This window comes from Scyliorhinus canicula, chromosome 16 (assembly GCF_902713615.1).
Source record: "Scyliorhinus canicula chromosome 16, sScyCan1.1, whole genome shotgun sequence".
In the NCBI taxonomy this organism is placed as follows: Eukaryota; Metazoa; Chordata; class Chondrichthyes; order Carcharhiniformes; family Scyliorhinidae; genus Scyliorhinus; species Scyliorhinus canicula.
Genome location: NC_052161.1, coordinates 65,858,058 through 65,872,191, shown reverse-complemented (window position 1 = coordinate 65,872,191; position 14,134 = coordinate 65,858,058). Strand labels below are relative to the sequence as shown.

The window sequence follows — 14,134 nt, the reverse complement described above, 5'->3', positions numbered from 1 at the left end:
CAGAGGAAATGGCTGAAGCAAATAGTCTAGATGCATTTAAGGGGTTGCTGGGCAAGCAGATGTGGGAGAAGAGATTAGAGCGTTAAGATGATTGATTTCGATGGGAAAGCTGGGAAGAGACTTGAGTTGAGCATTAAAGATGGCAAAGACTGGTTAGGCTGGATGGTTTGTTTCTGTGCCATATATTGTATGTAATCCTATATTAAATGTGGTTTACAACATCAATTAACAGTATTTTATATTATTTTACAGCTCCTATCAGTTTTGAAGATTATAGTCTCTCATTGTCAACCAATGTAATTGATGAAAATTGCTTAAGAGTAGGCTCATTTTACGACCCGGACACCGCATTCACCTGAAGCCTCAGTAAACAGCCACGCCTGCGGGACCTCGAAGGGAACCGTTTAGCACTGGTTTTTGCAAATATGAGCCAGGTGTAACAACAGCTCAGATGATCTCGCAGGCCATTAGAGACCCATCGCGGACAGGGCAGGATAATACCCCGGCACTCCTTCCGGCACCCGTGCATCTTGGCACAGCCAGCCTGGCACCCTGGAAGGCTGGCAGTACCAGGTTTTCCGGGGCCAGGTTGGCATTGCCAGTGGTCGGGTCTGGGAGGGGCTTGCACATAAGCGGTGGGGGGGGGGGGGAGGGGGGTGACCTTGCACATCAGGGTGGAGGGAGGGAGTCCAGAAAGCGGGGAGCCTGAAGGGGGGGGGGGATGCAGAGATCGGGGCTGCCGGTCAAAATGGCACCCCGATCTGCGAGGAGCCAGGCAGGAAATCAACTAAAGAGTAGCCTCGGCAGGGAGAAACTCCCCAAGGCCGAAATAAATGGCAAAGTGTCGGTGAATAGCGAGGTGAATCTCGGCGCTGCAGCCCAATTTAGTTCAGAGTCCGCTGAATTGCACCCGCTGTGACCAGGATTCGTAACTCAGAACATTGTTCATTGTGGTTATAAATGTAAGTCCGTCTGCTTGCGGTGACGGGTACTAGTGTGCTAATGCATGATAGGAGCACATGTTCTTTCACCAACACCATAAATTAATTGCCTAATTGTAGGAGTAGGGCAGAATTCAAAATGCTCAATATCCTTTTCCCTTTGAGTGTGAAATATGCAGAAGATGTTAAATAAGAATTGTTGACCGACCTACTTTGAAAACAACAACAATAGAAAGTAATGAACATTCAAAATTGTGATAGCTTGTCCCCTTAGAAACGTGGTCCTTCACGGGCAGAGTGACCCATGGAGATGGAGTGTGCGAACCTGGGCCTATCGGGGCCAGGGTGTGGACCCGGTAGGGGGGAATAATCAGACTAAGCCCTGGAGTAGTGGGACTAGACCTGTGATAGTGTGTGCTAATGTGTAAAGATAGTTTGCCAGTTTGTTAATAAATCACTGTGTGATGTAACTCTGCCTCATCATATTACCTCGTGCTAGCACATTGGCGATGAGAATAAATTGGACCCGTCACAAAAGGAATATTTTTCAACCACCCCACCACTATTGAAATTGTCCTGATTGTTAATGGCCGCCTATCGAATATGGAGGTCGATAAAGGTGCTTCTGCCACGGTGGTAGGAGAACAGACACATAAGTATCTACACAAGGCTGCAACCCTTGAGGCTGAGGAGTACAACAGCCACTTTAACCACCTATATTGGGGAGGCACTGAAGATAATGGACACACGTCAACACCCATGTCATATCAGCACCAATGAAGTGAAACAGGCAAACCCATAATAGTGACATGTGATGCGTCGCCTTATGGCATAGGGGCTGTACTTTCTCATAAGATGGAAGATGGAGTGGAGCAGCATGTTGCCTTTTGCTTCCAAGATGGATAAAGGAGCTTGGCAGTCATATGTGTCATCAAGAAATTCCACCTGGTGTTTATGGCTGCCACTTTGTCATTGTCTCGGACTATAAGCCGTTACTTGGCTTTTCCATGAGGATAAACTAGCGCCGCTGATCACATTGGACAGAGTACAATGATGGGCATTACTGTTGGTTGCGAATAGTTACACTTTTCAACACAGACAAAGAATGCAGAAAGGATGCGATTCTCTAAGCTGGCTTCCATTTTCACACACTCCATTTTGTTGGCCCATATTAAGACATGGACTGACAGGGACCCAGTTTTATCAAAAGAATGGTTCTAACTGGTTGGCACTAAGTCAGAGCAAGTCAGGCCCCACGTACTGCACAGGGATGAAATTAGCTGTGAAGACAGTGTTCTTTGTGGGGGTGGAAAGTGGTAGTGCCACCCCCTGGGCGATAGCCGCTTCTCCAGGAGTTACACAACACGCATCCTGACCAGATCAGGATGAAAATGTTTGCTCGGAACTACATTTGGTGGCCAGGGATTGATAAAGAAATAGAGGGTGTAATCAGCTGTTGCAAACGTGCCAAACATAGCAAACACTTCCATCCGCATCTAAACTACATGCTTGGGAGAAGCCTGGCCACCCTTGGACAAGGCTCCACATTAATTTCGCTGACCCTCTTCTGGGAATGATGTTCTTAATTGTTGTGGATGCCCACCCAAAACGGTTAGACATCCAAGTCATGAGTTCAATGACTTAATCAGCCGCTGTCGACAAGCTGCGACAGATTTTCGCAGCACATGGTATCCCAGGCACCTCTTTCACAGCAAGGAGTTTCACCTCTTTCTCAAATGGAACGGTATCCACCACATATTTTTGGCCCCAACCACCCTGCTTCCAATGGGCTGGCGGAAAGAGCAGTCCAAACCTTCACGGTAGTATAGTGGTTAGCACTGTTGCTTCACAGCGCCAGACTCTCGGATTCGGATTTGATTCCCGCTTGGGTCACTGTCTGTGCGGAGTTAGCACGTTCTCCCCGTGTCTGCATGGGTTTCCTCCGGATGCTCCGGTTTCCTCCCACAAGTCCTGAAAAGTGCCCTTGTTTGGTGAATTGGAAATTCTGAAGCCTCCCTCAGTGTACCCGAACATGCGCTGGAGTGTAGCGACTGGGGAATTTTCACAGTAACTTCAGTGCTGTGTAAGCCTACTTGAAACACTAATAAAAGATTATTAATGCCTCAATGAGGAAGCAGCCTAACAGACCATTGCCACTCCCTTTGGCCAATTTTCATACAGCACAAACCCACATGCTACCACTGAGGTTACTCTGGTCAAGTTGTTGAGAGGTAGAAGCCCTATAATCCACCTTGACCTCATTTTCCCGAATTTAACAGGGAGGATGGAAGCTAAGCAAGCCCCACAGAAGGAGAACCATAACTCAGCTATGGGAGACACGTCATTTGAAGGGGTTGATTTTGTTTTCCTCCAGAATTTTGGAGGGGCACCAGCTTGGGTGTTGTCATGTGAGTGTCCATTTATGAAAGGTTTGGTCTTCCCACATACCTTGTCGCACGGCTTCAGTGATGTCATTTGTTGGTTGAGCTGGGCTGTGGCTGTCAGGTGAGAGGTGATTTAGGTTTTTGGGTTTCAGTTACGGTTTGTTGCTTTGGACTGCAGAAGGGAAGCAGTGTTTCCATGTTTTTATTTTAAAGCTGTTCCAGGGAACTGAAAGCACATTGGGTGTGGCAAACTGTTGTGGTAATTTTAAAGATAGAATTCCATTCCAGAAGGAGTTTTGAATCTGCTGGTTGGAGGCCGGATCTCGGGGAAAAGACCAGTCCCATTCAAATGAGATTAGTGTGCTGGGCCATGCCCTTGAAAGGGGTTTTTATTTATTGGATTTTGTATTGAATTGGAACAGCTACTAAGGGGGATTCATAAAGTAATCCATAGATTACTGTAGCTGTTGTGTTTTCTTTATGTTTGTAGTTGATAACAAATTTTTGCTGTCTTTTATATATATATTAACTACTTTCTTATAATGAACTCTTTTTGATAAAAGTGCCTCGGAAGTCTGATGAATCACACCTGAAGTGAAGGCCGTTTTGCTCATCCTGGCCAAATTCAACATAAACATTATATGTCAGGTGAACTTCATAGTACACTTTGGAGTTTGTAAGCCCTGGCTCATAACAGGTACCCAAAAGGATTATTGCAAGAACTGACCCATACTCTACATTGTCAACCTCCAGAGCCCTGGGGAAGTGGTAGTGAGCCATTTTCTTGACCCTTTGCAGTCCAGGTGGCAAATGTACTCTCACAGTGCTGGTAGGTGGGGAGTATGAGGATATAAATCCAATGTTGGTGAATGAACAGTTTAATATATTTATAAGACAGGATGACTTGGAGAGGGACTAAAAGGTGGTGGTGGTCCAATGAGCCTTCTGTCCATGTTCACCTAGATGCTAGAGGTCACTGGTTTGAAACTGGCTGTTGCAGGAGCCTTGGAAAGTTGCTGCAGTGAATCTTTTAAATGGTACACACTGCTGCATCGGCAATGGAGGGAGTGAATAGTTAAGGTGATGAATGGCTGCCAAACAAGCCGATTGTTTTGTCATAGATGGTGTTGAGCTTCTTGACTGTTTTCCTCAGTCACCTTTCTTAAATAGATGTGCGACATTTGTAATATTTCAGTATGAAGGAAAGAAACTTGAAAGATAATGACTTGAGTTGTACGAATGTCCCAACGGCTGGCAGGTCATTTCAAATAGCAGGTCCTAGACGTGGAACAGGCAGAGTACTGACAGTACTCAACCAAGCCACACTTGAAAAACACAGAAGACAATGTCTAACATTAGGGACGGGATTCTCCGGCCCCCAGCCGCCTGTTTCTCGACAGTGTGCCATTCGCTGGCAGTGGGATTTCTATTCCTGTCTCTCTCGATGGGTATTCCCATTGAAGCAACCCCATGCCTCCAGAAAATCTGTGGCACGGCTGCGCTGCCGGCGGGAGCAGAGAATCCCGCCGCCAGCGAATGGACGGATAATTCTAGCCAAATAGTTCCTTCTTTGGCACCAGACTGATGCAAGTTGACTTCGAGTTACAGATAATATATACGTGGTGTTGAAGTATTACACTTCAGAGTATTACACACAGAGGTGCTGTGGCAACATGCACAGTTACATGCATTGGGGCTATGCATTGTGATGATAGCGGCTCCAGCTTTTGTTTGATCAGGAATCCCACCTGCTTTCACTATTCGTCATTGGCACGTGCTGGAACTTGCAGGTTGATACTCAACCTGTTTGGCTATGTCTTGAATGTACCTTCCTTGGCCATCAGATCCTGGGTGGAACTCGAACGCAAGAGTTTCTGGCTCAGTGGCAGGGACGTTAATGATGGAATTCAAAGTCTAACGATGACTATGACACTACCGTCAATTGTCATAAAACGCATCTGGTTTATTAATATTTGCAAACCACCTGATTTATTAATATCTGCTATCCTTACCTGGTCTAGACTACATGTGACCCCAGATCTGCATCAATGTGGCTGACTCTTAAATGCCCACAGCTGAAGGGCTCAGGAATGGGCAATAAATGCTGGGATGCCCGCCTCCCATGAACAAATTTTTAAAAATATGTAGTTATCGATGGGTTTAATAATATCAGCCACAAAAATGATTGTTAGGCTATTTTGCCAAAGTTGAGTCACAAATTATCCTTTGAATACCATCCCAGGATTTAGTAACAGTGATAAAAGGTTTGACATCATTTTCTCATGTATCTACAGAAAGGACTAAAATGGATATCACCGAATAGGTTGTTAAATGCAGCAGAAAGACAGAAGCAATATTAAACTTTAAGATTTAAAAAAGAATGAATTAATTTCTTTTTTTTTCTTTTCAGGCAAGGATAAACCCTGTGAATGTCACGCCTCGAATTTTAGCTGTTGACCAGGATATGAATATTAAACCAACTGGTGATCAACCAGGAATTATGTACAGCATTCTTGTCGGTCGGTAACTTTTTATATTCGGGATTTATCGCCTGGGCTTGTTATGAGGCAGCGGGTCATAGTTTTGAAAATTGTTTAATCATTTCAGTATATTTACTCAATAAATAGTTTGATGGTATTAAATGCTATGCCAATAATTTTCAAGAAATGAATCATAGAAAATTGTACTGTTTTGTTTAAGGTACTCCAGAGGATTATGCAAAATACTTTTCTCTGAACAACATCACAGCAGAGCTTTATCTCCTAAGGCCAATAAACAGGGATTTTCATCAGAAATTTGATTTGGTTATTAAGGTAAATTCAAATTAATTGTTGTTTTGTGTGAAGTGTGCTATTGAATACACAATAATGTTGAGATAATATGCAATTAATATTTATCCACACTGCTATAAATTATCCAGCTCAGCAGAGATTGGGGATTGGCAGCTACACAGAGATAAAAAAAATGATAGAAACAGATTGTGCCGTAAGATTTGACGTAAACAATTTACATTATTGTTTTACTCTGCACTTTTAAGTTCTTCTTCATTTTCTGGTCATTTTAATGATCAGCGGAATGTGTGTTACATAGGAACAGCATAGGAACCACATAGAAGCACATGAGCAATAGTCGGCCATTTGGCCGTTCACGCTTGCTCCACCATTCAATAAGATTATAGTTGATCTGGCTGTGGTCTTGAGCTCATTTTCCTGTGTTCTTTTTTCAATAAATTTAGAATACACAAATATTTTTTTCCAATTAAGGGGCAATTAAGCATGGCCAATCCACCTACCCTGCACATCTTTGGGTTGTGGGGGTGAGACCCATGCAGACACAGGGTGAATGTGCAAACTCCACATGGACAGTAACCCGGGGCCGGGATAGATCCCAGGTCCTCAGCGGCGTGAGGCAGCAGTGCTAACCATTGTGCCACTGTGCCACCCTAAATTTTCCTGTTTTGTCAAGATAATATTTTAAGATCTTTCATTTTTGTGTTTAAAGAATAAATTGCTTTCAAATGAGAGTTTGGATATTAATTTGAAGACCAAAATGAGCCAAGGATTTTGAAGGACAAGCTGAGCTGAAAGTCAGTTATTGAGTGTTGTAACTGTAAAGATGGGGCTCAGTGCATTACCAGTGATGCCAATAATCAATGGAATTTCTGATCAAGAATGTTCAGGCAGAAGCTTTTACTCTCGTGATTAGCAAAGTGACCCTACTGTTGCTGGACTGCAGTAAGTCGTTGTTATGCTTTATAAGGTGATAGTAACTGGGCAGGACATGCACTAATTGAAATGACTATGAATGAACTTGAAAGAGACCAAGCTGCCTTAATAGACTTTACACTAATATGTCCAGCTAATGAAAAGCAACCATCAACAAAGTAAATAGAAAGAGACAAATAAACTGAAGATTAGAATATAAGTCAGTGGAAGATGTGATCAAGCTGCATATAGGGCACCACGTAGGGTAAATGGGACCTCCTCTTGTGCAAGGATGAGCCTGATACAGCTTAAGTGGTGCACAGGATGCATATGATTCGGGCGAGAATGAGTGGGTTCTTTCAAGGGGTTGCAGATGTTGAGAGTTGTGGGCGGGGCCAGTGAATCACACGCACATGTTTTGGGGTTGTGAAAAATTGGGAATAAACTGTGCAGGAGTCTTAGCCAGGATAGTGAAGGAGGAGATGGACCCGGATTCTTTGGTGGTGATGTTTGGTGTTTCAGAGAAGCCGGAGCTCATGGAGCGGAGGAAAGCCGATGTCGTGGCCTTCGCCTCTCTGATTGCATGGCGGCAAATTTTTCTGGAGTGGCGGTCGGCTTGGTTGGGTGGCCTGTACAACTTTCTGCGGTTAGAGACGATAAAGTATGTGTTAAGGGCCTCAGCAGGGGGAGATTGAGATTGTGTTTGAGAAGCTGTTCGCCGCAGGGGGGTAGGGGGAGGGGAGGTTCGTGAAAAAGGGACAAATCTGTAATGACTGTATAGTTGATTGTTGGGAAATATGTTTCCCGGGGTGTTTATTTGCTGTAACCTGTTTGGACACATGTTGTTTAAAAAAAAGTTCATCCAGGATAGGCCGCATCTTGAGTATTGTGTTCAGTTCAGGTAACAAGGGGAATATTCAGGTTCTGGAGAAAGTGTAGAGAAGAGTTACAAGGCATAATTCTAAATTTTACATGCTTCTACCTATAATTTCCTGGTCTTCCAGTGTAACTTAACTTAAAATGGTGCCCGAGGTTCGTCTTTGGTTTTTAATTAGTATGATTATACCTCTATCAGGTTCCTTCTCATTCTTTTCAAAGCTGAAGAGACCATTTTTTTCCCTGACAACTCAGCCTGTCTGAAACCAAACTTTCACTGCTTGTAGGTCTTGCGTGTTTTTGCTGTTATTTAGTGAACAATGTGTACTCAGTCTTCAATTTGGGGCCTATCCAAAGCTGTGGTCGAATGGTATCAGACTGATTTTTCAAATACAATTCAGCACTTTGATTTATTTTCAGATTGTTGTTCCAAATGACTGAGTCCATTATCACTCCCAGCACATTCAACCTCTTCCATCACTGTTTCATCTCCAATTATTGAGAGAGAACATTTATCTTTCATTGCTTCATCAATTATGTTATTTTCATTACATTTGATGCATCATAGGTATGCTTACAACACTTGTTGAAGTCTCTCTGTAACACCTTGGCTGTGTTATCAGATTTCACAGGTAGGTGCTGAGAGGTTGTTTTCCCTTGTGGGAGAACCTAGCACCAGAGGGCATTAACTCAGAGTAAGGGGTCATCGATTCAAGACAGAGTTGAGGAGGAATTCATTCTCTCAGAGGGTAGTTAATCTGTGGAGTTCTTTACCGCAGTGGACTGTAGAGGCCAGGTCATCCGATATATTAGAGGCTGAGATAGACAGATTTTTAATCAGTAAGGGAATCAAGGGTTCTCAGGATAAAGCAGGAAAGTGGAGTTAAAGATTATCACATCAGATCGGTCATGATCTCATCGAATGGTGAATGGCTTACTTCTGCTCCTACACCTCATGGTCTAACAGCTCCCTAACTAGCCTAGAATCATTTCTGAATTTGACCAAATTTCATTGTGCTTTGGAATCCTGGGGCGAAATTCACCGTGGACCAACGTGACGCCCATTACCGGCAGGCAAAAGCGGGGCTGGTGACTCCGGCGTCGGGTCCTGCTTATAAACCCTAAATCTCCTATCCCGAAAGGGCCAGCAGCGGAGTGACGCTGTACGCGTCAGTTTCACCCGCTGCGGAAGTCGCGCGTCGGTTGATGTCGGGTGACATCATCAACGCCGCCCGGCGTTGGAGGGGGGAAGGGGTGGGGGGGGTGGGTTGCAGCGTTGGGGGGGGTTGGGTTGTGGCATTGGGCATTGTGGGGGGTGGGTTGCGGCGTTGGGGGGGGGGTTGCGGCATTGGGAGGGTGGGTTGCGGCGTTGGGGGGGGGGGTTGCGGCGTTGGGAGGGTGGATTGCGGCGTTGGGGGGGTGGGGGGCTGGGTTGCGGCTTTTGGGGGGTGGGTTGCGGCGTTGGGGGGGTGGGTTGCGGCGTTGGGGGGGTGGGTTGCGGCGTTGGGGGGGTGGGTTGCGGCATTGGGGGGTGGGTTGCGGCGTTGGTGGGGTGGGGGGGTGGGTTGCGGCGTTGGGAGGGTGGGGGGGGGTGGGTTGCGGCGTTGGGGGGGTGGGGTGGGTGGGTTGCGGCGTTGGGGGCGTGGGTTGCGGGGGGGTGGGGGGTGGGTTGCGGTGTTGGGGGGGTGGGGGGTGGGTTGCGGCATTGGGGGAGGTGGGGTGCGGCGTTGGGGGGGGGGGGGGGGTGGGTTGCGGTGTTGGGGGGGTGGGGGGGTGGGTTGCGCCGTTGGGGGGGTGGGTTGCGGCATTGGGGGGGTGGGGGGGTTGGTTGCGGCGTTGGGGGGGTGAGTTGCGGCATGGGGGGGGTTGCGGCGTTGGGGGGGTTGCGGCATTGGGGGGGTTGCGGCGTTGGGGGGGGGTTGCGGCATGGGGGGGTTGCGGCGTTGGGGGGCTTGCGGCGTTGGGGGGGTTGCAGCGTTGGGGGGCGTTGGGGGGGTTGCGGCGTTGGGGGGGGGTTGCGGCGTTGGGGGGGGTTGCGGCGTTGGGGGGGTTGCGGCGTTGGGGGGGTTGCAGCGTTGGGGGCGTTGGGGGGGTTTGCGGCATTGGGGGGGGTTTGCGGCATTGGGGGGGGTTGTGGCATTGGGGGGGGGTTGCGGCATTGGGGGGGTTGCGGCGTTGGGGGGGGTTGCGGCGTTGGGGGGGGTTGCGGCTTTTGGGGGGGGTTGCGACGTTGGGGGGGTTGCGGCGTTGGGGGGGTTGCGGCATTGGGGGGGGGGTTGCGGCGTTGGGGGGGGTTGCGGCGTTGGGGGGGTTGCGGCATTGGGGGGCTTGCGGCGTTGGGGGGGGTTGCGGCATTGGGGGGGTTGAGGCGTTGAGGGGGTAGGGGTGGGGGGGAGTGGTGTGGGTAGGGGTGGGGGGTGGGGGGTAGGGGTGGGGCGGGGGTAGGGGATAGGGGTGGGGGGGGTGGGGGGTAGGGGTGGTGATGGGGGGTAGGGGTAGAGGTAGGGGGTAGGGGGCAGCGGCATGCAGGGGGGGTAAAAGAGGGATGGATGAGGTTAGATGGAGGATGATTTGGGAGGGGAGTGGGGGTGGTTCAATGCAGTGCCCCTGAGGAATGCCGAACCATCCCTCTTTTCCCCGCCCCCACACCTGGGGTAAACACAGAACCTAAACTGCACTGTAAATCTGTGCCAGTGCACAGGGGGATCAAATAGCTCTGGAACAAAGCGCAGGATGAAGAGAATGTGAGAGAGAGAGAGGAGAAAGGGGGAGGGAGGAGAAAGAGGGAGGGAGGAGAAAGGGGGAGGGAGGAGAAAGGGGGAGGGAGGAGAAAGGGGGAGGGAGGAGAAAGAGGCCCAAGGGGTGGGGAGGCAGAATTTATCCAAATTCCTGCTTATTTCCTCAGACTCTTCAAAAGGTTGTTTCTCCCCTGGATTAGAAAAGGTGCCTTTATAATTCACAGCGCAGAACCCTTTCTGCGCTGTGAATTATAAAGGCAGAACCCAGAAACTTTGCCAAAAGTTTTTCCCTCTCTCTCCGCGCGTTTTTCCTGTTGTTGTGAAACTGTCCTGAAATCGCCGAGGCTGAAGCTGAAATAGACAAATCCAGACACATCTCCCACCCCGGGATCCCAGCATTTCCCTCTGCATTCTAACCAGGCAATATTCCTGGGTTTAGGCAGATTGCAATATACTCACCAAAGCCCTGCTCTCAGCCAGAGGACAGACGGGACTCCCTCTCTCTGTCTCTCTCTCTCTGTCTGTCCCCACAATCTCCCCCTCTCTCTCAAACAAAGACAAGGCAGCTGGGAGGAAGGGGAGCCTTGAGGAAGATCTGCTGATGCCCCCATCCAATGGATGCCCGGGGCCAACGCACCATCGCCCCCCCTCTCTGCACGCCGCTGCCCCTACCCCAACCCCCTATCCCTACCCCCTACCTCTACCCCTACCCCCCCCACCCCTACCCCCCACCCCTCCACCCCTACCCTCCCCCACCCCCCCTCCCCCACCCCTACCCCCTCCAATGCCGCTACCCCCCCTCCCCACCCCTCTCCAACGCCGCTACCCCCTCCCCATCCCTCTCCAATGCCGCTACCCCCCCTCCCCACCCCTCTCCAACGCCGCTACCCCCCAACCCCTCTCCACCCCTCTCCAACGCCGCTATCCCCCACCCCTCTCCAACGCCGCTACCCCCCCACCCCTCTCCAACGCCGCTACCCCCCACCCCTCTCCAACGCCGCTACCCCCCACCCCTCTCCAACGCCGCTACCCCCCCTCCCCACCCCTCTCCAATGCCGCTACCCCCCTCCCCATCCCTCTCCAATGCCGCTACCCCCCCTCCCCACCCCTCTCCAATGCCGATACCCCCCCTTCCCACCCCTCTCCAACGCCACTACCCCCCCCACCCCTCTCCACCCCTCTCCAACGCCGCTACCCCCCCCCCCCCCCGCGCACTCGATGTAGGTAACTGAACGGCGTCAACCATTATCAATGGTTGACGCCGTTATAAACCTACTTTGATTTTCGCCGACGTGACCCGTGGCCACGTCGGCGGGACTTCGGCCCATCCGGGCCGGTGAATAAAAAAGCTTAAAAAAACAATGACATCCCGCCGCTGCCAGCCGTTATCCGAGGCGGCCGGCGGGATTTGAAGAACGCCGTTTTATGGCGGGTGGGTGAATCTTTAACATGGCGGGAGCAGCAATATCGGCGCCGCCGGCTGATTCTCCGACCCTGCATGGGGTTGGAGAATTCCGCCCCTGATCTATATTTAACCTATCCACCAGCTGTGAGGCACAAATCAGAAATATGACGGAAGACTCCCACTGGCCTTGATGTGTGCAATTCTAACACTCAATAATCTTGACACCATGGATGTTTATTTTACACCTCATTCACAACCGTGAACCTTCGCTCCCTCCTGTGGTGATATGCCTGTAAGCAATATCATAGATAGCTGGTGGTGCGATCTTCAACCAGCAGGTTGCAGTACAGACAGTGGTCATGTGACAAGTTACTCCAATATAAGTGGTGACACAGCCAGTCACAGGCAGACGGTTCTAAGACATACAAGTGGACATTCATGCAAAATGTAGTTCCAGAGGAATATTAGGAAATTCCATGATAACTTGCTCTGAAACAGATCACTATCTTACCATGTGTGATTCAATAAAGATCCTGGTTTGGACAAGACTCAAGTCGTTTGGAATATTCCTTGCTTAACATTGAACACCAACACAACACCTCCAACTTTAGCATGCAATGGCTGCAGAGTGTAACATCCACCACAACTTGGCCAGTCTTCATTAACAACAGCTTTCAAACTTCGACCTCTGTCACATGGAAGAACAAGGACAGCAGGTGCATTAGAACACCACAACCTGCAGATTACTCTCTAAGTCACACACTAGCCTGACTTGGAACTGTAGCACTGTTTCTTCATCATTGCTATGTCAAATCTTGGAATTTGCTCCCTTCCAAACTGTAGTTTACCTACACGAGAAGAATTACAGCAGTTGAAGGTAACAGCTCGTCATCACCTTGTCAAGGGATGTTAAGGATGAACAATAAATGCTAATATTTCCTGGGACACCGATATCCCATGATTTATTTAAAAAGTTGCTCTAACTCATACCTGTTCCTTTATTTGGTTACTTTCTCATGCAAGAAAAGCCACTTGGTGCAATTTATATTGTGGCAATAACAATGAAAGAGGAAAGTCAATGGGTGGGATTCTCCGTCCAGCGACGCCGAAATCGCGAAACGTGATTGGGCAGAGAATCGGACATGAGCCAAAAATCATGGCCGGCACCAGACGCCCGACGGAATGCCATGCTCTGGTGCCACAACAGCAACATCAATGCATTCTACTCCTGACATACAATAAATGGCATTGGCATATCATTAAGGGGCCCAACCCAGTATTCTCCGGGTCTCCTATGATGCTCTGCCTCCGCCAGGAGAAATTACCGATGTCGAGTTTCAAATGTAGTTTTAAAAATCAGGAAACAGGCACTGTGCCTGCTGATGAAGAGAGGAGGTACGACATGTGCCCATAGGCGTGGACTGCCGGTCCTTCCGCTGGCATGGCTGGCTGGGGGGGGGGGGGGGGGGGGGGCGCATCTGCCAGGGCTGTGGGGGTGCAGAGGGGGGTGACAGAGGGTGACCAGGAGATGGGCCATGGCATCAGGGTGAACTCTGGGACTGGGGTGATGTCCAGGCAAGGACCACCATTGCGGCAGCCTGCAAGGCAGCCATCTTGCTGCACACCCCATTGACCGCTCACCGTGGCCTGTGGTTGCGCAGAGGGACACTGGCCGAATCGATGCACCCACCCCACACCCAACTCCTTCCACTGCTGTCATGGCTGATGACACCTATCCAGAAGCCACAGACAAATGTGGAGACCCTTTACTACGATGTCCATGCCACGACCAGGATCATGATTGAGGGGTGCTTCAGTGTCCTGATCATGCGGTTCAGGTGCCTGAACCGCTCTGGGAGATGTGGGGTAGGCCCTCCAGTATAGGGTTAGGAGAGTCTCCCATATCGTCGTGGCCTGCTGCATCCTCCAGAACATCTGGGTTGGCACTGACGGTGGGTCAGGTCCATGGGATGGAGGATGATGATGACCCACTACGCGATGAGCTCTGGTGCTCTATGTCGTTTGACGACAACTGACTCCTTCCCACAGTAGCACTTTACACCGTCCACATGGATGATACCTGCAT

The 14,134-nt window shown here is 49.5% G+C and overlaps 1 protein-coding gene across 13 annotated transcripts in view; it reads left to right on the top strand.

Annotated features, from left to right (window-relative positions):
• pcdh15b (protocadherin-related 15b) overlaps positions 1 to 14,134 on the top strand; it is a 1,980,039-nt gene that overhangs the window by 1,379,597 nt on the left and 586,308 nt on the right. For all 13 annotated transcript variants that reach the window (XM_038773429.1, XM_038773427.1, XM_038773426.1 and 10 more), the window contains 2 exons: positions 5,736 to 5,844; positions 6,026 to 6,138. In XM_038773429.1, the coding sequence (XP_038629357.1) occupies positions 5,736 to 5,844; positions 6,026 to 6,138 (222 nt within the window). The remainder of the gene's footprint in view (positions 1 to 5,735; positions 5,845 to 6,025; positions 6,139 to 14,134) is intronic.